Here is a 25,469-nt window from a genome sequence, read left to right as displayed (position 1 = left end):
AGACGGACAACGAATGAGGAAAAAAACTATATTTGCAAAATACATCAACAAAAGAGAAGGAATGCAGCAAAAAAAAAAAAGAGAGGGACAGACAGACCGGTGGACAGAGACAAACAGACATGAAAGAGCTTTATCAATTCAATAACTGTTTCCCTTCGTAACCGAAAGAGAATATTAATCACAGACAAATGCCCAGAGTAAACATGTCAGTCACGTGCAGACGCCGCCACACCAAACTGTTGAGCGTTCGTTTTATCACCGTTAATTCACCGTAATCTACTCATTTAGTCTCTACTTCACTTTCCAATTGAAATTATCATATGAGTATTATCGGTCAGCCTCATCTTTTCTTCCTTTCTTTCTCTCTTTCATTCTTTCTTTCCTTCACTCTTTGCGCTGCGTCAGTCTGTCCCGAACTCACTCCGCGGCGGACCCACCACTCAGGTCGTCTGCGATCCTGCTGAGTCTATTTGCACGGTGGGACGCTGTCTGGGCCTTCCGCTAACTTACTTCCTCATTCAACTAGAGGCTTTTCACTTCCTTCCACTGGTGCATGTTTGTATTGCATTTCCTCACTGTTAAAACTCATATCTCTCCACTAGGCAGCCCGTCACTGTTCCTTGTTCAACTTCAGGGTTTTGTTCATTACACTGATGCATAGTTTAATTTCGCTGTATCGAGGTTTAAGACTCTAATAGTCAGGTCTGTCTGTTTGCTCACCTCTTACAAAGCCCTGATCAAGGCGGCAATGCTCCTTCAGATTTCTCAGCTCCGGTGTTTCTTGGACATTCACTGGTATATTCACTGGTATATTTGACTAAGGAGTGATCGGAAGGTCATGTTATTCCGGTGTTCCACAGACCAGAGCAGATTATATTACTAATGTTCCAACAGTGTTTTTGCGTGGGTCATTCCTTTTCCCTTCCACTGAAAAATCTGGTCAAGCTGTGTTTTTCATTGTTGCTTTTTAGCTGACAAATTTCCAATGGCACGGTAATCGGACCTGCATTCACACCCAAGACGGCTACTTTCACTACTCATTTTTACAGATATCACAGTATTGCGTTACCGTCTCCAAATCACATCAAACACACACTTCTGTTTTCCTCTCATCCCTCTTCTCAGTAATAGTTGTTCTGGTGGTTGTGGTGGAATTCTCGCTGCTCGCACTTCCTTAGATATTCCAGCACCGGTTTGTACACCAGCTCGGCGGCGTTTTCGGCCCACATGAAGTCCAAGTGGTTGAAATCCTTGAGGGGAACCTTGTAGTTGTAAGCCACCCAGGGGAGTTCAGAGGCGGTGAGTGCCACGTCCTGAAAAAAAGAAAGTGTTACTCCTGTCCAGTCATGTGTGCCGGGTATGGCGGTCAGAGTATACAAGAGCAAATAATAGTTAACCCGCAAGTCATGTTTGTAATTCCCACGAACACACACACACACACACACACACACACACACACACACACACACACAAGGTCATACCATTCACACGGCGTATAACCTTATTATGCACACTTTTATATTACGCAAGAAGAAAAGCTGCTAATCAACTTTGTCAACGAGTGAGAACCGTTTTCTATGACGGTTCTCTTTTTTTTTTTATGACAACGGGACATTGAGTGGAAGGAAAACTGAAGAAAAAAGGAAGAAAAGCAATGAATCAGGAGAATTATATAAGGAAAAAATTAAAGGGAAGAAGGAAGATAAAGGAAAGAGAGGAAAAGGTGGAAATGAAACAAGGAGAGAACGAAAGAAAGATTAAAACAAAAAACAAAAGGAAAGAAAAGGAAGCAAAAAAAAAGGGGGGGGGGGCTCAAAGCAATGCGGAAGAAAGACAAAGATATTACAAAAGCAAGACAAACAGAGAGGGAAGAAGGGAGAGTGAGTCATTGAAAGGAAGAAAGAATAGGAAGTAAGGAAGAGGCGTAAAAATAAAGCCTCTGTTGTCTTACCTTGGGATCCACCACCCAGTCATTCTCGGCCCAAAACACGCCCACGGGGACCCTCACGCTGCCCAAGGAGTACCGCGGGGGGCTGGGGGTACCGTACTCTTTCACATTCCTCTCCTGCCCATAATCGAAAGCTTGGAACTTTTCTGTGTGGAAATTAGGGAAGGTAGAATGAATATAGGACGGTTTGTGAAAGAGTGAGTACATTACGGAAAGGCAGAGTCAGTCAAAAGATTTATCCCCTAGTATCACTAGGGGAAACGGGCCCTTGTCCGGAGACGGCCCGTTAAGAGGGAAAACATTGCTCCCCCCCTGTACGGGGGAGCACGGGCCAATGCCAAAGGCGGCCCTAGCAGGGTGCCGACAGACTGACTCTATCAGCGATCGAAATCTAGCCGAACAAGTCGGTCTGTCGACGAGAACTGGCGTGTCTCTGAAAGGCAGAGTGAATAGGAGTGTGGAAGTCTGATTACATCTGTTAAGTCCTGGTTCACGTGCACTGGACATATGCAATAAGACCTTCCCATGTTAAAGAAGGTAGAGTGACTAGAGTGATCAAGAAAAGAGTTGAGTCAATGGAGTGATTCTGCAAGACTTATCTATGTGAATGAATTTACTGTGAAGGACTGGACTCTGCGCATATGACGTATGTATCAAGACTCATCTGTGTTCAAGGGGGAAGTAGAGTCAATCAATTAGGTGTGACTGTACATTACGAAGATGTGGGGCACAGGAAATGCATGCAGTATGACCTCTCTGTGGTGTTAGTAGGAAAGAGAGAATGAACGACATAAAAAACTGATCGTATAGGTGTGCATTCCAAGTACAAGTGCATGTGACAGTAAGACGTGCAGTGCCGCAGAGGTTATGGCATTGGCTGCGATGGTGGCCGTGTGGAAGGTGATTTCATAGTCTGTGTGTGTGTAGGGGGAGAGAGAGTGGGTGTGGGCGCGTGTGCGGGCGTCCTTGCTGGCGCTAATATGATCACTTGATTGGAAGACCGTTTATTTTCATTGTATTACTATTGTTGTTTCTTCAGTTACTCAGCTCTTGGTGTCAGAAACGGGGCCACTATAATTGTTACTATTACTACTACTACTACTACTACTACTACTACAACAACTACTACTTCTTGACGTAGTAGTAATAGCAGAAATTGAAGTAGTACCAGAAGTAGCAGTCATTGTAGGAGTAGTAGTAGTAGTAATAGTAATAGTAATAATAGTAACAGTAGTAGTAGTAGTAATAGTAGTAACAGTAGTAGTAGTAGTAGTAGTAGTAGTAGAAGCGGTAGTGGAAGTGGTAGTAATAGTGGTAGTAGTAGTAGTAGTAGTTACTGTTGCAACGAAAGTAATGGTGGTGGTGGTGATAGTATCAATGGCAATATTAGGAGGAGGGGAAACAGGAAAAATATTATAAACAAAATAACGATGGAACCAAGTATGAAACCAAAAAAACGATACCGTAAGATGCCTCGTATAAGCTTCACGAAAGTACAAACAGACAGAGAGAGGAAGAAAATATATCACAACATAATGCGGCGGAACATAGATCAAGTAAGGTCAACTGTGATGCAAAGTTACGAAAGCAGGAAGAGAGAAAAACAGGATCTTGAAAAGTTGGTGCAATCAGAGACGAACAGACAGACACAGCGAGAGAGAAATGAAAAAGAAACTCACTGATGAAAGCAATGACGAACAGAGACATGAAGGTTAAGACTGACGCAGAACTACCAAGAATTATCAAAGAAAAACTCACGTGACCGAACAATCTGCAAAAGGTGAGTTAGGATGCGGAAGTTGGTCCCGGCAGGTGTGTGGGCGTAGATCACGGGCAGGTAGTTCTGAAAGGGAGAGTGAAGAGAAGAAAAAAGAAGAAAGATTAGGCGCTGGTTGTCGGAGGAAGAGGAAGCTTTGGGTGGACAAGACACGGAAAGACAAGAAAGAGAAAAGGAAGAGGAATAGTCACCAGTTTACAGAGAACAAGTTTTTATACGCATACGTTTACATGTTGTTTTCCGCTTCATCTTGGCGTCAACCACACGAAGGTATCTACAAGGAATGAGCATCGCAAGTTTAACATTCCTTTTCTCGTTGGGTCATTAATGTGTGTGAGGTTATAGGTTATTTTATTTGGTTTTACTTTACTTATTTATTTATTTATGTATTTTATTATTCTATCTTCATATGCGTATCTTTTCTCTCCCTCTATATTTTTTGTATGTGTTGTTTTCTTCTGCCGTGCTTTCTCGTCCTCTCAATTTTCCGTACTCTTGACTATATATTTGTGTTTCATATCGTGTTAAAGGAGAAAGTTTAAATGGTTTGCAGCCCATACAAGGAAGTGGGGCGGGCCTTTTCATATTTTTTACATTTCTGAAGATTATATTTTTTCACAGTAAAGGAAAACGCCCAAGGACAATAATAACAAAAGACAAAAGAGTCCGCTAAACGCTCCTCCTGTAAACGTAAACAGAAATGAGTGACCAGAAAAGTGTCAGTTACTATATCCAACAGGGTCACTTACCCACAAGTGTGTAATCTGTCGTTGTTTAATTCCTATACCAATCAATTCAGTCTTTTGTAAGTTGTAAGGAGACTTTTCAAGTAAATTTCGAGGTATTGTAATTAATCTCCACCTCCCTGCCTCCGTAGTGTGTAATTACGTGATTAATTAGGCTGACAGCGTGTGGAAAATCCTTACCTCACTTCCTCTCCATTATTCGCTGTGATCAAAGATGTTTCACACTAAGAGATGTCAGTTTTTACCATCTCAAAGACCAGCGGCAGCTTCTAATTGGTTCTCGCCTTTGTTGATTTACACTTTACGTGCAATCATCTTTGTTTTGCTTGGCGTATTTTTGCCATGCTGTCTATTACTAACAAAGAAGATTAGCATGTTAGAAGGTTTGCTCAGGACAGGGTCTGGCATACTAATACTGTTTGAACTGACGTTAAGTAATTGTCCTCGGAAAGAAAAGCTTCCAATAATGACGCTTATTTTCTTTTGTTCTAACAAGGAAAAGAAAAAAGGATGTATGAATTAGACATAGCCGGCAAGATAGGTGCTTCTGCATGATTATTCTGTATTATTTATGAGAGGAAACTTAGCTTCTCGCTGGGTCGACAGTGCCTGTCTATTTAGCAATAAGCAATCCCTGCATTGAATATTAACAAATATGTTTGATAATAGGTAAAGAAAAGATTGTTGAGGCTGTATTCAAACTATAAAATCTGCATATGCTTGTAATCGGGTTGCTTACTGAGAAAGCTTACCCACTGTGTAATCTGTTGAAAAAGTTTGTTTTACAGTCCAGAGGGAAAAATGTATTTATTCTTCAAGAACAGTTGGCAAAATATATTCATGCCCAAAATCTTGCGTCCTTTAGAAGAGGAAGCTCAAGCACTAACCGGGTCCACGTAGTTTTCGTTGGGTCCGCCGATGAGGAAGTGAATGAAGGAGCAGACAGGGTTGAGGAAGGAGAGCGGCGAGCACAGGTGGGCCAGGTAGGGCCTCTCCGGCCTCAGGGGCAGCAGCTCGTATTTCCCGGACCGCCGGAAACTCTTCTGTAACACAACAGTCACCCATGTTTAGCACACACGTCATACATTTTGCTCGGTTAAAACATTATATATATATATATATATATATATATATATATATATATATATATATATATATATATATATATATATATATACGTATATATGAACGCTTTAGCTTACCCTTTACCTCTGTTCCTCTGTCACACATTGCTCATATACAATTTCCCGGCCTGTCTCAGATACTCCGTTAGCACAACGTGTTCCTGTCTTCACAGATCGCCTCCGTGCTGTCATGGGTAAAACTCCAGCTTCCAATCTCGATCTGGGCAGTCGGAGCGCAGCCCACCTAGCTGTTTGTCCTCTCTTTCGGGGTGATCAATAAAAAGGTACCTGAGGAAACCTGGGGACGGTAAACTAAGGTAACAAGGATGTCACCCTTGCCTTGTGTCTCGGGGTGACGGGCCCTTATCCATCACACACTCATGGGCCGATGAGACGGAGGTGAGCACCGAAGTCACACGCAGCCGCGCAGCGTGTGCCCCCATGTTTATCTTTTATTTTGCACACACCCGGTGCTTGCTATTCTCTCACTTCCGCATGTTTACGTAAATGGTTTGCGCCGTTTATACGTAATGCTGCAGCTTGAGCCTACTCACAACGTCACACATTGCCCACTTGTTTGTCATATATTTTGTGCATGATTCGTTCCTTTGCATAGGAAAACATTACATTATTTTTATTTTATAGAGTTTTACGCCTCATATGGTGTTGCAATTTAACGCTGCCTCCCTCTGTTTCTCTGTTTCACATTTCCTACCTGTCCACTATTCTAATCCCGCTTTTTTAACGTACAGTTTATATCCCGATGAAGGAAAGATGTCATTCCTAGGTATACATTTTACACCTCATGGAATCCCCTCTGATTTCAGCCGAGGCATTCTCTGTATATTTTCCCTTCTGACGTGTTTGTTATGCCGGCAGTATGAGCATCCCACCTTCCTGCCCTTCACTCACTCGTTTGCTATGCAGTCATATTCTCATGGACAGTAATTTGCTTTGCTTCCCCGTCCGTCTGGTCAGGAAATTGTTGTTGTACGAGAAAGAAAAAAATATAAACAAATATTAACAAGGATTTTATGCTTGTATTCCTGCAGCAGTTTATGCCCATCAACAGTCTTGGAAACGTATCCTCGTCCTCAGTGACTTGCACTTTATTATTTTTATATCTACTTGATTGCTAACACGATTTCTTTTTCTCTTTTTTTTCTGAAGGAAAGGTCAACAACATAAACCTCACCGATCGTGTAGATATTTTCCTCATAATTACCATCATTCTTGCTGACCTTACACAGACGCCTGACCCACTTTGAAAAACGTTCCTGGGCCTACTTTGTACATTACCGCTGCACACACACACACACAAACACACACACACACACACACACACAAGTATGCATCTATGTTGTTTCGATGAAAAATAAGTCAAGGCCTGTGCGTTACAATTCTTGCTCTCTAGCTCGCTCGCTCTCTCGCGCTCTCACTCACTCCTCTCCCTCTCTCCTACTTGGCATGCTCTTCCTCGCGTGCTCTCCCTCTTGCGCTCTTCCTCTTCCTCTTTGGCGCTCTCTCTTTCTCTCGAGCTCTATCACTCTTACCATCTCTCTCTCTCTCTCTCTCTCTCTCTCTCTCTCTCTCTCACACACACACACACACACACACACACACACACGCACGTACACTCACGATAACCTTGCAAAAGAAAAATGTATGAAAGTGCTTCTGTAAAATAAAAGAAATAACATTCTTTTCACTGCACCATTATCTTTCCAATCACCTTGTCCTTCGCCCTCCCGTTTTCTACAAGATTTTTACTTTTTTTCCCTAAAGCCGTATGGCCCGGTTCCCGCCTAGTCCCTACTTCCTGAACTATTCCTCAGAACCAAATAACAACATTTCGCAGCCTCTCGTCCTTGGCCCTCTCAACAACCCCACGTGTCTATCCTCTCCCCACTCCCTCTCTCCACACCTCCACCTCATGTCGGTCCACTGCACAAAACTTTCCACACGTTCTCACGCTTACTGAATGTCCACCTTTCCGATATAAGAATTAAGCAATGCTGCATTTCAGGCTTACATTTCCTATACTTGACATACTCCTGACCGCCGCCAGACGCTTTGAAGATCACGGCGCAAGGTGACCGCATATAGAGTCTTGTTTTAATGACTTTTAAATATCTAAACTAACTTAAAAATGTTATTAGCCAACGTAAGTTCCTTTTTTTGTAAGAAACCTTGACCTGTTTCTGTTAAACAAATGAAAGGAGTCACAGGTGAGAGTTAATTAAATATGAAATTAAAAATCACTCATAAAACTGTTTTGGGAGGACAATGGCTGCATTGCCAGAATTATAAAAAAAAAATCATATACAGTTTTTAGAGTCGAAGTTGTAACGAATACCTTGCTGTAGGCGGGTCGATAAGAAAGAATATTATAACGAACCCGTCCCGCGACAAAAAAAAAAAAAGTGATTCAGAAATGCTCTCCTGAAGCGACACTGTCTCCCCCTGATCACTACAAGACAACAGCAAGTCACCTTATCCAAGAACCTGCAGAATAAGCTTCAAAATTGCTAGTTCCTGAAACGGCTTTTTGCCCTTCTCTCTAATGAAGAATAGAGCAACACGAGGCAGAGAAACTTGCAAGGTTAGACGCTCACAATGTTAGGTGTTTGTGAAGATTAAAATGACGCAATAAACGGGTAACCTTTTATTAAGACATCCAGGGTAGACGCTCTCACGGGAGGAATCGAAAAAAAAAATGCAAGAAGAATATGGAATGCTTTTTGTCTCATTCGCTTCTTGCAATTTCTCTTGTTTTAGTTTTTCCCCCTTGCCCTTGCCCTCCCCACACCTTCCCCTCCCACCCCTTCCCTCCGCATAATTTCACTCTCCTGTCTCCATCCCACCTTTCCTGAACTTCCTCCTCTATGCAGCTCTCCTCCCCGCCCATCACTCATACCCGCTCTTCCGCCCTCTTCTAAATCTGGAACAACCTTGAAACTCCACTCAAGTACAGTGTTTGACCTCAGACCCAGAATCTATATATATAACTAGTCGTGATCACGCTGGGGGTCGTGCAGCATTCTCACAAAAACTGGCAATTTCTATTTGACTCCTTCCGTCTTTCTGGTCTCAATGCATAAGTTACTTTTCCTCAGTTTTTTCTTACCGTTATACCGCTAATCAATGTTTAAACCGGTAGCAGCGACGGGCCAAATTTGTGACTTTACCGTGTGCCAGCGACAGGCCAAATTTTTGCTATGATATAAACCCCCTCAAAATAGATGATGCATAAACTGTTCACAAATGCGTTGATATATATTATGAAATGGTTTCCGTGAGTGATGATTTTTTTCTCATTTTCCTCGCTTAGAGGGAAGGGCCTTTAAGAAACTTGATCCCCGCTGCTACCGGGTTAAGTTACTTAGCATTAGATTTTCCTTACATACCACAACAATGGTTCTTCTTTCGACAACTTACCTCGATCTCCTCAATGAAGGGTGCGACGACGCGAAGGGGCCCCTGCTTGTTGTGCATGTAGGCCGCAGGAGCGAGCGCAGCCACTCCGTGCAGCTGCAGGAAGGTAACACAAAGGATGGTAACTCGAGAGACAAGGTGGATGAGAAGAAAAGGAAAAGTACAGGAAAAACAGGCTGGAAGGATGACAGGAAAAAAGCGGCCGGCAGGAAACGAGGAAGGAAGTAGATCGTTGTTCGTGAGGCAAGACACGGGGGTAGGGGAGTGCAATTAAAAGGGTGTACCTCACGGAAGGAATCAAGAGGGGGGAGGAAAGGACAAGCTAGACAAGAAACCAGCCACGAATTATGACATGATGATAATGAAAGGGACAGGTAAAACACAGAGAGAAGGAAGAGAGAAAATATTTTGTTTTTAACCCAACGAAATACCCGGAACACGTGTCAGCAGCAGAGGGGAGGTGATGGAGGACTTAATTAAGGCTATAAAAAGAACCGAAGTAACATAAATAAAAAGAACGGGAAATGACTACCTTCCTGAAAAGAGTAAATATGGGAGGATAAGGAAGTGGTAGTGGGGAGGGTAAAGAGAGAGAGAGAGAGAGAGAGAGAGAGAGAGAGAGAGAGAGAGAGAGAGAGAGAGAGAGAGAGAGAGAGAGAGAGAGAGAGAGAGAGAGAGAGAGAGAGAGAGAGAGAGAGAGAGAGAGAGAGAATCAACCAGAGGACAGGTGTCGAAATGTGAGTGAGATAAGAAGGTGACAGGTAGACAGGTAAGAATGCACTTGCCCAAAATCACTAAACGAAAACGGACTGTGAAAATAATCAGGAAAAAGATAAACACACACAGAGAGAGAGAGAGAGAGAGAGAGAGAGAGAGAGAGAGAGAGAGAGAGAGAGAGAGAGAGAGAGAGAGAGAGAGAGAGAGAGAGAGAGAGAGAGAGAGAGAGAGAGAGAGAGAGAGAGAGAGAGAGAGAGGGAAAAAAAAACAGTGCCCCCCCCTTTCCCCCTCCCCAAAGCAACAGGTAACACAGAAGAGTACACAAGAGGCTGAGTACGTGTGCTTACCCAGGTGTTCATGACGGGGTAGAGGTGAAGACTGACGAAGAGGAGGGAGGCGCCCATAGAGTGACCAACATAACTCACTTTCTTGGAACCGCTCACCTTCATCACGTAGGAAAGCATGGCAGGCACGTCGTAGCGGGCGGGCTCACTCCACCTGCAACCACAAGCCACAACACTGAGGCAACAACAACCGGTAGACATATCTCGGGATGGAGAAAAATAAAGGAAAGAAGTTGCAAGTGTTTTAGTGATAGTTTTATAGTTTTTTTTTTCTAATTAGTCACGTTCACATGCATTCGTTCTCATTCTTCTCACCTTGTTACTCCTCATTCATCCTGTTGCCCCTTCACTCATCTTCTTCTGCATTCTGTTTCCCTTCATTCATTTCCCTCACTCATTCAACTATTACCAAGTCTCGCCCTGTACAAAAACAAATTACTTTCTTTTACGTATTTTATCCCCACAGCTTGTCATCCCTTCGCCCATTAACTGTTTTTGAGCCGCGCCCTTGTGGTTTGATAACGTCGTCTCCCAATGGGGAGGCGGTGGCTGAGTGGTTAGCGTGCCGGGAGATCCGGACTCTAGATTACCTCTCCAAAGAGAGGCTCAAAGATGAGCTCTGGGGGGCAGTATGGGCCTAAACAAGATGACGCCTCTATAAACATTCGCCTGCGCCACAACGGGCTGGGCCGACCATCAGGCCCCCATCAGTGAAAAAGCTTTACGGCACAATAGGCCGTGACGTAAAAAAAAATTTAAAAAAACTCACGTGAAGTCCCAGAATTTTTCCTCCTCGGGCGACAAGCTGACGTGGCGACGCCCGTAGAAGTTGCCTCTGATGTTCCCGATCCACACGTCGTAACCCGCGTCAGCCATCACGAAACCTGCGCAAGGAAAATAAGAGATGTTGAAGTCCTTGAGGCGAAGTGAGGTTAAGTAGGAAAACGGAAGGAAGAGAAACGAATAAGAGGGAAGGAATGGTATTCAAAGGAGAAAGAGAACATCAAGGAGAGGTGAGATGCGGCTAGAATGGGAGAGAAAAGGTGAGGTAAGGTGAGGTATATAGGAAACCGGCAGTAAGGAAAACTAAAAAGAAGGAAGAAAAGGTGTTCGAGGGTGAGAAAAAGATGAAGGTAAAGGGAGGACGAGACTAGAAAAAGAGTAGGTTTCTGAAGGTAAGATGGCACAAGGAAGAGGAAGAAAGGGAACGAGTGATAGTGAAGGAGAGAGAAGGTCGAGATAAGGTTGGATGGGGACAATCAAGATGGATGGGCCGGAGGGAAGGGACAAGACGGTCGGGGTGCATAGCAAGATGAGTAGGTTGGGATTAGGAGATTAAAGGGAGGTCAGTATGGTTGAAAGAAGTTGAGTAGGGTAAGGTAGGGTAGGGGAGGGCTAGTAAGGGAATGAGAGGGTAGGGAGGGGGACGAGGAGGGTATGGGTAGGGCAAGACAGTGTGGGACAAGGATAATGAAGGGAGAGGGAAGGAAAGGGAGAAGCGAGAGTGGGACAAGGTAAGGAGAGGAGAGGAGAGGAGAAAAAGGGAAACTAAAGGAAGGGAAGGGGGTGAGGTGTGTGTGTGTGTGTGTGTGTGTGTGTGTGTGTGTGTGTGTGTGTGTGTGTGTGTGTGTGTGTTTATCTTCCTGTTAGCATGTCTGTATACTCTGTTTGGTTTGTGTGTGTGCTGCAGTCATTACGAAGGTTAAAAGCGTTGACCGGTCCGCTGGAAATTATACGGAGGACTGAGAGAACAGACAACCATTCTCGGGACTTGCATTCAGATTACGCGGTCATCTTCCTGTGTCCCTAACCGCTTATATAACATAAGAACATAAGAACGTAAGGAGTCTGCAAGAGGCCGGTTGGCCTATACAAGGCAGCTCCTGTACTCTCAACCCCACCTTACCTCACTATCCATGACTTCATCTAACCTCTTCTTGAATGTATCTATGGTATTTGCACCCACAACATGGCTGTCAAGCCTGTTCCATTCATCTACCATTCTATTGGTGAACCAATTCTTGCCTGTCTTTGCTGAATCTAAATTTGTCTAACTTAAAACCATTGCTACGTGTCCTACCTGGCTCTTTTACTACCAAAATCTTATTGACATCCCCTTTATTAAAGCCCTTCATCCATTTATAGACTTCGATCAGGTCTCCTTGCAACCTTCGCCTTTCCAGCGAGTGTAGATTTAAATGTTTCAGTCTATCTTTATAAGGCAAGTTTCTCACCCCTTGAATCATCTTTGTCATCCTCCTCTGTACAGATTCTAACATTTTGATATCCATTCTATAGTAGGGGGACCAGAACTGAACTGCATAATCGAGATGAGGTCTAACCAGTGCTAAGTAAAGTTTTAGAATGACTTCAGAGCTCTATTGCTTCTCTAGATGGTCCCGAATGTTCCCGGCTATAATTGACTCCAACGTCTTTCCTACAACTGATGTTAAGCTAATTTGGCGATAATTTGAGGTGGCTGACTTGTCTCCCTTTTTGAAAATCGGCGTCACATTAGCTACTTTCCATTGATTGGGCACACATAATTATGTGTGTCCGCCGATCGCAAGGGTTCTTGATTTGGTATTTTGCGCGAGGCTGAATCAGTGGTTTAAGTCTTTTAAGGAGAAGGTGGAGAGGCAGAATGGCCGCGGCACATACTGACAGCTATAAGAGTTAAGCAAGTGCCTCCCATTTCCTGTTTACCGCTCATTATATGCGTTAGTATTGTTCGTTAAAATGGTAAAGGAAGGTTGAGAGTCAGATGAGTTTTTATCGTTGTTACGCCTGTTGGTCCTCATGGATGATACAGTAGAGTGATTTGGTTGTGGAGGGTCTGGCCGAGTCACTGCGGTCGATACACCAGCCGCCGATCACCTTACAGGAGGGACGGCTCAGTGCCATCGACCTCTAGGGCTCACGCAGAGGATGATGTGGCTCACTCCGATGATTTTGATTCCTTGGTGCAAAAGAATAATCCGTCATTGCAAAGAAAAGTGATGTTGTAGTATTATCTGCAGCCGTGTAGCAGGGGTCAAATTATGCACATACACATTCAAGAGAAGAGTATCATGACGCCTCTCTAAACGAACTTGACCTCTTCCGACCTCTCGTTCTTCTTTCTTTCGTTCGGAGCAGCATTAGCGGGCTTGTTGTCGTTGTTTTAATTTTTTGCCCTTGACCTCCCTCCTTTGATGTAAAAAATATATATGAGTGGTTCCTGATGCAGATCCTTGGCGTCAGAGCTACGACAAGCAATACATCTGCTACATTGAGTCAGGCAGTCCGTCCACCGCGCAAAGGTACAGGTAAAGATGGGGGCGTATGTTTTCGCTGCCACCTCTTAAGCTTATTTTAAAAGTAGAGAAATAAAGTTTAACGCGAGAATGTGCTTAGAGCTGCATGGATTTGATGATGACTCTTTTTTTCCCTCTGTATCACGAGCTGTATTAAACACGAGGTATAATACTGGGGTGTATGTATAACAGATCGTACAAATAAAAACATTGGTGACTGCAAGTTCCAGTAGCGAGGGACACACTAAAGAATCGCGCCATGCATTCTGTATCGCCAAGAGGATAGCCTACTTTAACCCATTGGATGCGGATTTCCTACAAGAAGACATCACCAAGCTACAGGAGTGGAACAAAAAGTGGCTGCTCCAATTTAGTGAAGAAAAATGTGAGGTCATGCATCTTGGGAGGGTAAATCCAGCATACCAATACCACAAGGGAAACACTCTACTACTCACCACAGAGGCACAAAAAGACCTGGGAGCATGTGTTACCAGGCTACCAGTGAGGGCGAAATCCGTGCCAATCGCAGCGGACGGGTTAATATTTTGCAACTCAAACCTAACAGTGTGATCTATTTGCCGCGATAAACATAGCATCAACGAAGCCCTTGGAATAGCTTTTAGGCGCTTTCGTGTGTCATCATCTCACCTCTTAGCGGCCGTTTGCTTGCGAGGAGCCGCTGTGTACATGCGGGTCGGCACACACGGAAGAACACGTCTTTGTCAGGTATCTTAATTTTAGAAGTTCGCAACATCTTTCAATCTAATTCATGGGGCAGTTCCAGATCATTGTCATTATTTGTGAAGTTATATAAGAGCACTATGTTGCCTGTGTGTACTGCTAGCTTAAGTTCAGAGTTTCTTGTTTGTTTTCTTATGTTCCGAAATTTTGGATTGCTCACTTGTGATTTGAATTTGTATGTATTTTTGTATTAATGTTTATATTCATATATTTTTATTTTTTTCTGGACCATTGAAAGATAAAATGTGTAACTACGTATAATTTTTGCTCAGGTGTTGTCAATATCAAGTTATCTATCTGTCTGTCTATCTGTCTATCATTATCTCTTTGTCTGGCTGGTTATCTGACTGACTGTATATATGTATTCTTCCATGTATAAAAATATGTATGTATGTACTATGTATGTATATGTATGTATGTATGTATGTATGTATATATGTATGTATCTGTATCTAATATATATGTATGTATGTATGCCTGTATATTACGCAACAGTGAATGGATGAATGAACGTACTAATTCGTCCATCCATCCCGCCCTCCGTCTTTCAAGGCCGGCTACGTCCGGGGGAACAGGAAGGAAGGCTGAGCCGGGGGAATGGGGTCAAAGAATGAGGAAGTGAAGCAGATGATAATGTGGGCAGGTAGACTGGTTCGGAAATTGCCAGGTAGGGTTCCATAATAGCTAGTTCGGCAGGTAGGTAGAAAAACAGGCGGAAAGGTAGAAAATGTCGCTAATGGAAGACCCTGTGATAATTGGAAGTTGTTCAATTATAAATAGATTTTTTCTCATTCATGTAATGAGCAAGTAGATAAATGAAAGTCAATATATATGGCAAGAGACGTATAGACTGGTCGGGAGGAATGCTGGTAGGTCAGTATTGTAATAGAAAACCTGGCAAATAGAGAAGAGAGTAGCTGGAAAGTAGTACTGACAGACATGGACTTAGAAAACTGAATAAGCAGATGTTGAACTGTTGCTGTCTTTTGCGTAATCGTGTCTGCGTATCTCCCCTGTCTCTTCCCTGTCAAGAGCGTCTAGTCAGGGGCGTTGCTAAACTAGAAGTGTAAGCAGGCAGACAGGTGGCAAGGTCAGAGTCATTAGTGGTCAGGTAAGGCGACAGGTGAGGGTTGCATATGAGTATAGAACCTCAGAGCAACCTTTCCCTTTCAGCCCCGCCATCACCCACTTAGTCTGGCTCATTACGGAGGAAATAAGCGTGGGCAGATCGTTAGGTAGGTACGTGGGCTGTACCGGAAAAAAGGTAGAAGGGAAGGGAAATGGATGGTTGGGGAAGAAGGTGAGTGGAGGAATGAAGAGGAGGAAGAGGAGGAAGGAGAAGGAGGATGGGGAAGAAATTGGATGAGAAGGAGAAAGAGACAGGGAGAAGGAAGAGAAGAAGGAGGGGAAGAGAAATAAGAGGAGGAGGAAGAGAAAGGAGAAAGAGTAGAAGGAGGAACAAGAGGAGAAATAAAAAGGAGAAAGGAAGAGAAGGAGGGAGAAGAAACATGAGAAGGAGGTGGAAAAGTAGAAAGACAGGGAGGAAGAAGAAAAGGAAGAGGAAGGAGAAAAAGGAGGAGTGGAGAGAAATAGGAGGAAGAATGGGGGAGAAGCTAGAGGAGGCGAAGGAGGAGGAGCAGGAGGAGTACAAAGGAATAGAAAGGAGTACAAAGGAAAAGCAAACAGCAACAGACCTCTTGGTCCTAACTAGGCTGTTTGTTGTTGCTACCATCTACTCTAATCTACGAGTCAGAGACACAGGACAGCAAAGGTGAAGGCTCCTCCCCTCCCACCAGTCCCTCCAGATGAGGCTGGCACGAAAAGGAAGAATACCATGTAGTATAGAAAAACTACAATGGAATTTTACATGGACAGAAGGAAGATCATACACGACAACTAAGCTAACACTACTTTCTGTTAGACCGGAGCAAAATAGCGGATGTTCGGGTTAGCTTCTAAATATTTGTCTAGTCGATTTTTGAACGTGCAAATAGTTTCGCTTTCGACGACGTTTTGAGGCGGTGGCTGAACGGATAGCGAGACGGCCCCGCGTTCAGGAGGACGCGAGTTCAATCCCCGACCGGTGCCACCAAGCTGGGATTTTTCAACCGCCGCCGTGTGGCTTAAAACTACCCACATGCTGTCCAGAAGACCACCAATCAACCTGGACTCTAGATTCAAGGATTAAAGATGAGCTCCGGGAGGGCAGCATGAGCCAATGCAAGATGGCGCCACTATAAACACTCGCCTGCGCCAGATCGGGCTGGGCCGACCATCAGGCCCCACCGGGAAGAAGCCTTGGACCGATCATCACGATCCACCGGGAAGAAGCCTACCGGCGCAATAGGCCAAGACGTGAAAAAAAATTATTAAAAAAACATTCCATACATTGCTGACACGGTTGAAGAAGTGTTTTGATTCATTTGAGCTGAAACGCTTCCTCGTTATTTTGTATCCATTGTTTCTTGTTACACTTGATTGAGAGACTGTAAAATAATCATAAACATTAACGTTATCGAATCCCTTGAAAATTTTAAACACTTCTATAAGGTCATCTCTTACCCTGCGTTAGCGATTTCTTTATTATCATTCGTGGATTCGCCATTTACAGTTGCTATTGGGCCACTACTGGGGGTGAGAACTTTTTTATTTCTTACGTAGGCAAAAAATTCTTTAGGATTTGTTTTGCTGGGGCTTGCAATATGAAGCTCTAGGTTTCTTTTATTGAGACGTATGATTCTTTTTGTTTCTCGGCGTAATCTTTGGCGTTCAATTTTATGTTTCATTATTTGTGATCAAGTATTTGCGACGCGCTCGATTTTTATTCTCAATTTGGCGTTTGAGTTGATTGTTCCACCACTTAGGCTTCCAGTTGGCTGTTGGTCGTCTTTTACGGAATGGTACGCATAAGTTCACGGCTTTACTTAAAGTTTCTGTGAATGTTTCCCAAGCTTTATTTATATCTGAGGCTGCAGAAACTTCGCTCCAGTCTGGATTCGCTTGTAAATTTCTTAGTTTGTCAAAATCCGCACGTCGGTAATCAGGCATTTTTTCTTCACTCGTTTTCATGTCCTCTTTGATTTTTATTTTAAACGAAATCATTCGATGATCGCTGTCGCTGAATTCTGTACCAACATTGAGATTATTAACTAGGCTTTCTTTAGTTGTGAGAACTAGATCGAGGATGTTATTATCGCGAGTTTGTTTATGCACATTCTGATAAAGCGCAGTTTCTATTAAGTTACTGTATAGATCGTGACCTGAGTGTATGTTTAACGTGTCTCCCCAACTCCTTACATAATTACAGCTTCAAATTGATTGCATATGTTAGAAATTTGTTCGAACAGTTTTCTGTCTATTTCCATTGCTTGGTTTGTAGGTCTGTAAACAATGCCAATAACTAATTTACTTGAACGGTTTTTAATTTCTACGAAAACAGTGTCTATAAGATTTATTCTTTCTACGTTGATAACACGTGGATTTAAACCAGCACGAATATATAAGATGAGAGACTAAAGGCCGCCAGACACTCACCAAGCGCCTGATTGGGGTCGTTCATGACGTAGTCGGCACTGGAGCAAGTGATGCCGTGGAACAGGAACACGACCCGTCTGCCGTTCCGTCTGTCAACCCACACAAAAAAGTATGTGAGAACTAGAAATCACCATCACGCTCACCACGAGGATATACTGCCTCGTCACCGCCGTTGATTACATGTATGGTCACTTTTTTTTTTTATGTGAACTTGAGAGATAGTAAGTAGAGTGAGAAGGTCATTTGAAGATTTACGACTCACCCTACATCATCGCCATCCAATATGGTCGTGTTATGGTGCCTCTCCTTCGGCCACGAGTCGGCACCACCAGCGTTGAGGTAGGGGTGGGCGGGATATTGCTGGTGGTGGTTGTGGTTCAGGGTGTTCGGTCTGGAGGGTGTGTGGGAGTACGTCTTGCCATCGTGATAAGGCTGCTTGTAGGTCGGGCCCTGGACTGGACTCTCGTGCCTCCCGTGGGGTATCCGGTGAATCTCCAGGATATACTTGTCCTCCGTAACCACCTGGTGCACCTCGGCAGGGTACCCACGAGCGCGTATCAGCTCCGGCTGCGGGGAAAGCGATGGCAAGGTCGGGATGAGAAAGGTCGGGGATTCCCAGAGCTCAGTGGGGACAGGTGCATAGGATGAAAGTATGGTTAATGATAATTCAAAGACAATGGAATGATGCCTTAAAGTTGATAATTCCAAAGAGCAACTGACAAAGACGCAAAAATTTGTTCTTCGTTATACAAGTAACAACCTATTTTACATAAGTAACCTCCGATATAATTTATGCATGTTTGTTTTTCATTGCGTCCCTCGCACGACGCGCGCCAGTCAGTGGTCAGCATAGGAATGATTCGGCCGACCCCGCTGTCACTCGCCGTGGGAGGCAAGACTGAGAGGAAGAGGAGGGGTGGGAACACAATGGGGCCTTGCCCTTGGCCGTGGCGGGAGGGATGTGACGAGGCTTCTGGTCTTACACACGGATGAGCAAAAAAATGACGTATGTTGATGAAAAACAATATAGTAAAGCACGTTTGCAACACAATGGAATGATGGACGTTAACCGAACACAATGGAAAGATAAACTGCTTTGGCTTGCACACCCACCTGAGTGATACGCGCTTATACCAGACTGAGGGGCAATATATAGCACACACACGCACTGAATGTTAATGGAAATGGCAGCTGGTACTCGAGTGCACTTAGTTCGCACTCAAAAACACCACACCCCAGCATCCCCAATGGCGGAAGGCGAAAGGAATCACATTGGCACGCATGAAAGACCCACACGGAAGTTGAAAACCTCCCTGGGGCTTGAAAGTGAACTGGTTAATAAAAACAGCGGAGTCATCAGCGGGGAGACAGGCCGGGAAGGGGGTGGAAGAAAGGAAAGCGAGGGCGGGTCGGAAATTACCGGACCTTGTTTATGGACTGCTGCGCCAAGGACCTGGAAGTCTTTCCCGCCAAGCCCGTGTGACCTTAATGTACGTACAGTGCTCGAAGAACCTTAATGTCGTGGGGAAATCCCGTTTATTCTCTTAGTTAATGCCGGAAATGACCTGTTTTCTTATCACAACTATATCCGACGGTTTACGGCTACGTGGATTATAGGTCACGATCATAATTCTGTATATAAATTTTCTTAGACAACGAAAGAGTTTACTCGTTTTCTTATCACATCTATAGTCAACGGTTTACGCCTCTCATGTAGGTTTATATCTCATGATCATAACTCTGTATATACAAAAAGCAAAGCGAGAGAAACACACTCGACGATTTTTTTGTGGGTGTGTGTGTGTGGGTGTGCATGATCGACTCTTCCGGATTCTAAATATATAAAGAATCTGACTCCAAACGGCAGTGTAAGAGTTTTCCATTGGATCTTGAGACAGTATGACGGGTGTGGCAGGTGCTGCTTCTCCCATGTAAAGCTAATACGCCCATGTGCTGATGTGTTACACTTGTATACCTGATTACAAATATGAACTGGTTTTGTTTTCTTAACGAGACAAAAGAACACTGATAAGGAACTCACCCGCAAACCAGTCTCAAGTTGAAATATAGATGAATAAGAGAGAGATGAATGGAAGTGAATAGTTGTTTTGGGGAGATGCTTTCGATTTCTTGTGTCAAAATTGAAAAGAAAAAAAATACTAGACTGTTCATAGAGGAAGGAAGGAAATAAAGAAGCAGGTAATAAATATATTAATGAATGAAGGAAGAAAAGAAAAGAAAAAGATAAAAAAATGAAAAAATAAAGAAAAAATGAACGAAAGGAAAAGTAAAGAGCAAGGAAGATACCTGTCCGTAAATCTCTGCATGACCTTGAGCCTCTCACCTGCCTCTCCCCACCACCACCACCACCCTCCTTGACCACCACCACCACCACCACCACCACCTAACGTCCCCGACACCGCCGCCTCAGGACACCCTTGCAAAAACATGACCTAGTTGGCAATCAGTTCGCCGCAAACCCCATCTCACCTTCCATCCCTTTCCTACCCAGCCCAGACACTGTAATTAATTTCAACTAATCTCCTTCCTGACTTCCTGAAATCCTTACATGTGGGACAGGCTTCGCTTCTCCTACTTTCCTTTCCTTGTCAAGGCTACCAAACCTATTTTTTCCTACTATGGCTGTCCTACTACTACTACTACTACTACTACTACTACTACTACTACTACTACTACTACTACTACTACTACTACTACTACTACTACAAAAGTAATAATAATAGTAATAGTAATAAAAATAAAAATAATCATAATAATGCGTTACTACAGTAATTCCGTGGTGTAGTAGCCTATTTTCTGTTCAATCTCTCACTTCATAGACCATATTTGACAAGAGTTAAATATATCCCGAGTTCGTTCTTCAAGACCATCTCCCTCAACAACAACAAGCACAAAAACTCACTCCAGCAGTGCAACTGTCTGTCAAGTGGCAACCATCATAGCACACACACACACACACACACACACACACACACACACACACACCAAGGGCAGCCACTGACCACCGGGTCGCCGCCGTGGAGGTTATGCTAACCTCACTAAGGTCCTGAGTTTACGCATCAAGAGTGAGAGCGCGTAATGCTTGTGGGAGGATGCTAGAGCCCGTTTCCTATCCCGTTCTATATCCCGAAGGTGAGTCAACGAGTCTTCCACGTCAACCATATATAGGCACGAACCGCACCACCGCCTGAAGGTGCACATGTCTGTAGTTTGGCAGATCCCGCGACTTAGCTTGTTTTTACGGTAAAGAAGGCAGCTCAAGGGCAATAGAAAAAGAAAGAAAAAAAGGCCACTTATAGAAACGTCGCCTCCGACGAAAACTGATTGAATGTTTTAAAATACTTAATGGTTTCACGAATGTGGACAGATCAGAATTGTTTATGATCGATGACACTTTGCGAACGAGGAACAATGGCATAAAACTCAAATGTAGGCAAGTAAATTCAGACTGCACCAAATTTTTCTTCACCAACGTTGTAGTGCGAGAATGGAATAAGCTCCCACCTTCAGTGGTCCAGTGTAACACGACCGTCACTTCCTTGAACTTAATAATAACTAGAGTTGAAATGCAACGGTTTGGAGCCATTTGATTAATGTAGAATCACTTAAATTTAAGGACAGACCACCTAGTCTGAATTATGTGGCTGTGTGGTCTGATTTTCTATGTAAATCTATGTAAATCGCTTCTCCTACAAATGCAAATAGGAGTGACCAGACGAGAAGTCAGTTTCGGATGGAGAGGTTGTCTTGATACTCCTATAAAGCTTTACTTTAATAATTATCATTTTTTCTTTACTTTCATTCTCAGCATGCCGATATTTCCTCCCCGTACCGTGCAACAAACCACCCTGGCGTAGAGAGCGAAAGTGGTTTCTCTTCGTGCAAATCTTCGAAACGACAGACGGATTCTCGCGATTGTGAACTTTCTTGCCCATTATCTTTCTCGACGGACGCAACACCGTAAATAATAATATGGTGGAACTGAAAGAGAGAGAGAGAGAGAGAGAGAGAGAGAGAGAGAGAGAGAGAGAGAGAGAGAGAGAGAGAGAGAGAGAGAGAGAGAGAGAGAGAGAGAGAGAGAGAGAGAGAGAGAGAGAGAGAGAGAGAGAGAAAACCGGAAGAGAGACTATTTGATAACCTCCTCTGGACATCCCAACACAGTGGCCGCACCCGAAGGCTACACACACACACACACACACACACACACACACACACACACACACACACACACACACACACACACACACACACACAGATGATACTGGGTGGAAGAAAGATGCATATTATAATTTCCTAAACTTCTCCTCTCCAATACAAACCTCAACTAATATACCTTCCCTATGGCGCTAGACCTTACAATACCCCGCCACCTGCAGTAAATCATCCTTGAAACTTACCGTCGGGAGGCGCGCGTGAGGGTGAAGGTTCCGCTTGCTCCTCGACAGTTTAGGGAGGGACTCCAAATTCAAGTCTTCAGCACCAAGAATCTGCGGCACTTCCCCTCCGCCGGCATGAGCAACCACGGCCGCCACCACGACCACCATCAGCCCCACCAGCGAGGCGCACTCCTTCCCCGACAGGCATCTAGTCACGTGCGGTCTGTTTGTGTGAAGAAAAAGGGAAAGAATGCCGCTATAATCACGTGATGGAAGTGAGATAGCGTCAGCGGTTATTTTTTTAGTGTAATTTCTTGTGCTAGGTTATGTTTGCTTGTTCAGAGAATGAGGAAAAGAGTGCTGTAATAATAGCGTGAGTGGGTGAGTTTTAATGTAATATATCATGCTAGATTATGTGCTTGTCCAGAGAAGAGCGAAAAGAAAGTGTTGGTAATTGCTTGATGGATGTGAGCAAGAATGACTGAAGATTATAAGATAGCATGTGGAGAGATTTCTACCTTCTTGATGGGAAACAGAGGGAATGAAAGCGATGATAAATGTGAGGGAGAGTGAGGAAGAATGAAGGAGGTAATCGAAATGGCTTAAAATAGCATGTCAGGTAATGTTTGCTTGTATGACGTTGCCTCGGAGTGAAGGGGCGAATGTGAGAAAAGTTGGGGACGCGTCTAAGGAGCAAATAGAATGGCGTCAAGGCGTAAGTAATGGCAGCAAATGTCGGTGAGAACGCATGGATAGAGAAATTAAAACCGTAAATATCTCGTTAGGTGATAAGCGTGCGTGGGCTGGGAGGTGAATTTGCGAACGTGGAAGAATGCGAAAAATAGTGAATAAGTGAAGTGTAATAACATGATATATCGCCATTTCTCGTGTTCATTGCTGTCTAATTGTTCAACTAAACCATGAGAAGTTAAAAATTGAATTAAGCAAGAGGTGAAACTCGAGTAAGTGTAATTTTAAGGCCATTTCGACCATAAGAGAGTAGGAAACGAACTGGTAAATGCATGAAGATTACTGTAATGAGAAAAAAAAATGGAAAAAAAATATGCATATATCATTAAACTCCACTGGTTATATTTAAAATTAACGGCATGTTTCATTTTCCTTATTCTTATAAACGTATCAACATTGTGAGCTATTGAAAAGGTAAGAAGAAAAAATTAGGCAAGTGAAAAATTAATATGTACGATTATTATGCCATTTCCAAGGGCATATAGTGACGGAGGCATATATATTAGTATGTATATATAAGAAAAGGAAAATTACGCAAGAAATGGAAGTATGTGACAGATTTCATATAAGGATTTTGCCCATCTATCTCATTATCGTTTTCTTGCTTGCATGTCCGGGGAAAACAAGATAATCGATCACTCAGTCATGACGGAAGAAGAAAAAAAAAAAGCTAAAAGAAAAGAAAATGGTATGGCAGCGTGAGAATCTGAGTACCATTTTATGCTTTAGTTGATTAGCGATGCCTTTTTTCTTGTGGGTTTTTTATATTATTTATTTTTCACTCTGAGGCAAGTCGGTGCATGTGTCAGTGGTTTTCATATATATCTCTGTTTTGCGTGTGCCATTACCTTGCGGCGTACTCGCACACACGTAGCGAAGGACTTTCAAGCAGCGCGGACACACACACACACACACACACACACACACACACACACACACACACACACACACACACACACACACACACGCACACACACACACACACACACACACACACGCACACGCACACATTAAGGAGAAAGTAAAGTGATACATTTTCAGTAAAGAATCTCTCTCTCTCTCTCTCTCTCTCTCTCTCTCTCTCTCTCTCTCTCTCTCTCTCTCTCTCTCTCTACTCTTTTTTTTCTCTTTTCTCTTTTCTGCGTCACGACTGTCACGAATTTCCTTGCTCGTAATTGGTTACTTTTAACTTTTACTTCACTCTCACAAGATTTCCTCCAGGTGGCACAAGGCAGGTGGCAACGTTACGCCCCGTAGTTGAGTACTTACACGCGTGCGCCAAAAAAATAAATCACTGACCAAATATATGAAGGAAAATGTATTAGAGAAAAGAAGAAGATAGCAAAGGGAAAGACAAAGAGAAAGAGAGAAAGTAAGAAAGAAAGAAAAAAATAATCATTGACCAAATATATGAAGAAAAATGTATTAGAGAAATTAAGAAGATAGCAAAGAGAAAGACAAAGAGAAGGAGAGAAAGTAAGAAAGAAAAAAATGAATCATTGACCAAATAGAGGAAGGAAAATGTATTAGGGAAAGGAGGAGGATTTGAAGATAGCAAAGGGAAAGAAAAAGAGAAAGAGAAGGTAAGAATAAAAGAAAGAAAGAGTGAAAGAAAGAAAGAATGAAAGAAGAAAAAGACAAAGAGAAAGAAGAAAAGAAGGAAAGAAAGAAAGAGAGAAATAGGAAGAAACAAAATGAAAGAAAAAGAAAGAAAAAAGTTAGAAAGAAAGAGAGAGAGGAAGAAAGAAAGAAAGAAAAGACATGAAATAACGATCACAAGCAGTAAGAGAAACAGTGACAAGGAAAACAGAAAATAAAATATAAGCGATTCCGGAACAGAGGATGTAAAACCATTGACGTTTGCGCTCTAATGAACAAATCGCTTTATAACTTAGCTTCATGAGTGGTAGCGAGGCCAATAACAGGTGGCAGAATATGTAAATAGTGAAAGTAAATAGCATAAAATGAGAGAGAGAGAAAAATATATATATCCGCGCGTTTGTTGAAGAAGAGTTGGAATGAATAAACAGTGATGATAATAACAATGGTACACCAATATTGACGAATAACAATGATAAGACAATGATATAAGACAATGAAATCCTCCTCTCAAAAGCACAACAGAACAAAACAAAGAAAAAAAAGGTAAAATGACTCCTGTACGAACACGTAGACTACAAAAAAACATGAAAAAAAAGGATGATGGCATGTAACACACCTCTATCGTATTCATCCTTCAGACACTTATATGGCACTCTTGAGAAGGGACAACTTACCTCATCTTTGGCTCAGGCAGATGGCAGCAACGAGGAGGAGGAGGAGGAGGAAGAGAAGAATGAGGACGAAGGAGGGAAGGTGATCAGGAAGTCGGTATGGTATATTCCTGCGTGCGCTCCTGTCCTCGTCTCTTCTCTTTTTCTCTTGCTGCTTTGATCGATCGATTGATTGAGGGAGGGAGAGAGAGAAATTTCTTTTTCTGCGCCTGCTGCTCTGCCACTGCTCACTGCCTTTGCCTTTTTTTTGCTTTTTCACTTTAGAGAGAGAGAGAGAGAGAGAGAGAGAGAGAGAGAGAGAGAGGAGAGAGAGAGAGAGAGAGAGAGAGAGAGAGAGAGAGAGAGAGAGAGAGAGAGAGAGAGAGAGAGAGAGAGAGAGAGAGAGAG

General features: G+C 43.2%; 1 protein-coding gene across 1 annotated transcript; it reads right to left on the bottom strand.

Annotated features, from left to right (window-relative positions):
- Positions 1-14: 14 nt before the first annotated feature.
- Positions 15-25,209, bottom strand: LOC127000031 (lipase lipl-4-like). The gene is made up of 11 exons (XM_050863435.1): positions 25,086-25,209; positions 22,081-22,282; positions 17,925-18,229; positions 17,663-17,751; positions 10,861-10,975; positions 10,095-10,245; positions 9,034-9,126; positions 5,359-5,514; positions 3,707-3,791; positions 1,952-2,094; positions 15-1,313 (listed from the first exon to the last, which is right to left on the bottom strand). The coding sequence occupies exons 1-11, from the start codon at positions 25,088-25,090 to the stop codon at positions 1,122-1,124; spliced, it is 1,536 nt and encodes a 511-aa protein (XP_050719392.1). The 5' UTR covers positions 25,091-25,209; the 3' UTR covers positions 15-1,121.
- Positions 25,210-25,469: the final 260 nt, after the last annotated feature.

Source organism: Eriocheir sinensis, chromosome 17, assembly GCF_024679095.1.
Source record: "Eriocheir sinensis breed Jianghai 21 chromosome 17, ASM2467909v1, whole genome shotgun sequence".
NCBI classification, from domain to species: Eukaryota; Metazoa; Arthropoda; class Malacostraca; order Decapoda; family Varunidae; genus Eriocheir; species Eriocheir sinensis.
The sequence above is the reverse complement of the archived record's forward strand: the minus strand, read 5'-3'. Positions and strand labels throughout refer to the sequence as shown.

What these genes read in the sequence shown, in the direction of transcription:
- LOC127000031 (XM_050863435.1), bottom strand. An exon ending in CGACCCCAATCAGGCGCTTG is followed by an intron (nt 10,976 to 17,662) that starts GTGAGTGTCTGG and finishes TTCCTTGCGCAG; the next exon opens with GTTTCGTGATGGCTGACGCG. An exon ending in ACCCCGTCATGAACACCTGG is followed by an intron (nt 9,127 to 10,094) that starts GTAAGCACACGT and finishes ACCTTCCTGCAG; the next exon opens with CTGCACGGAGTGGCTGCGCT.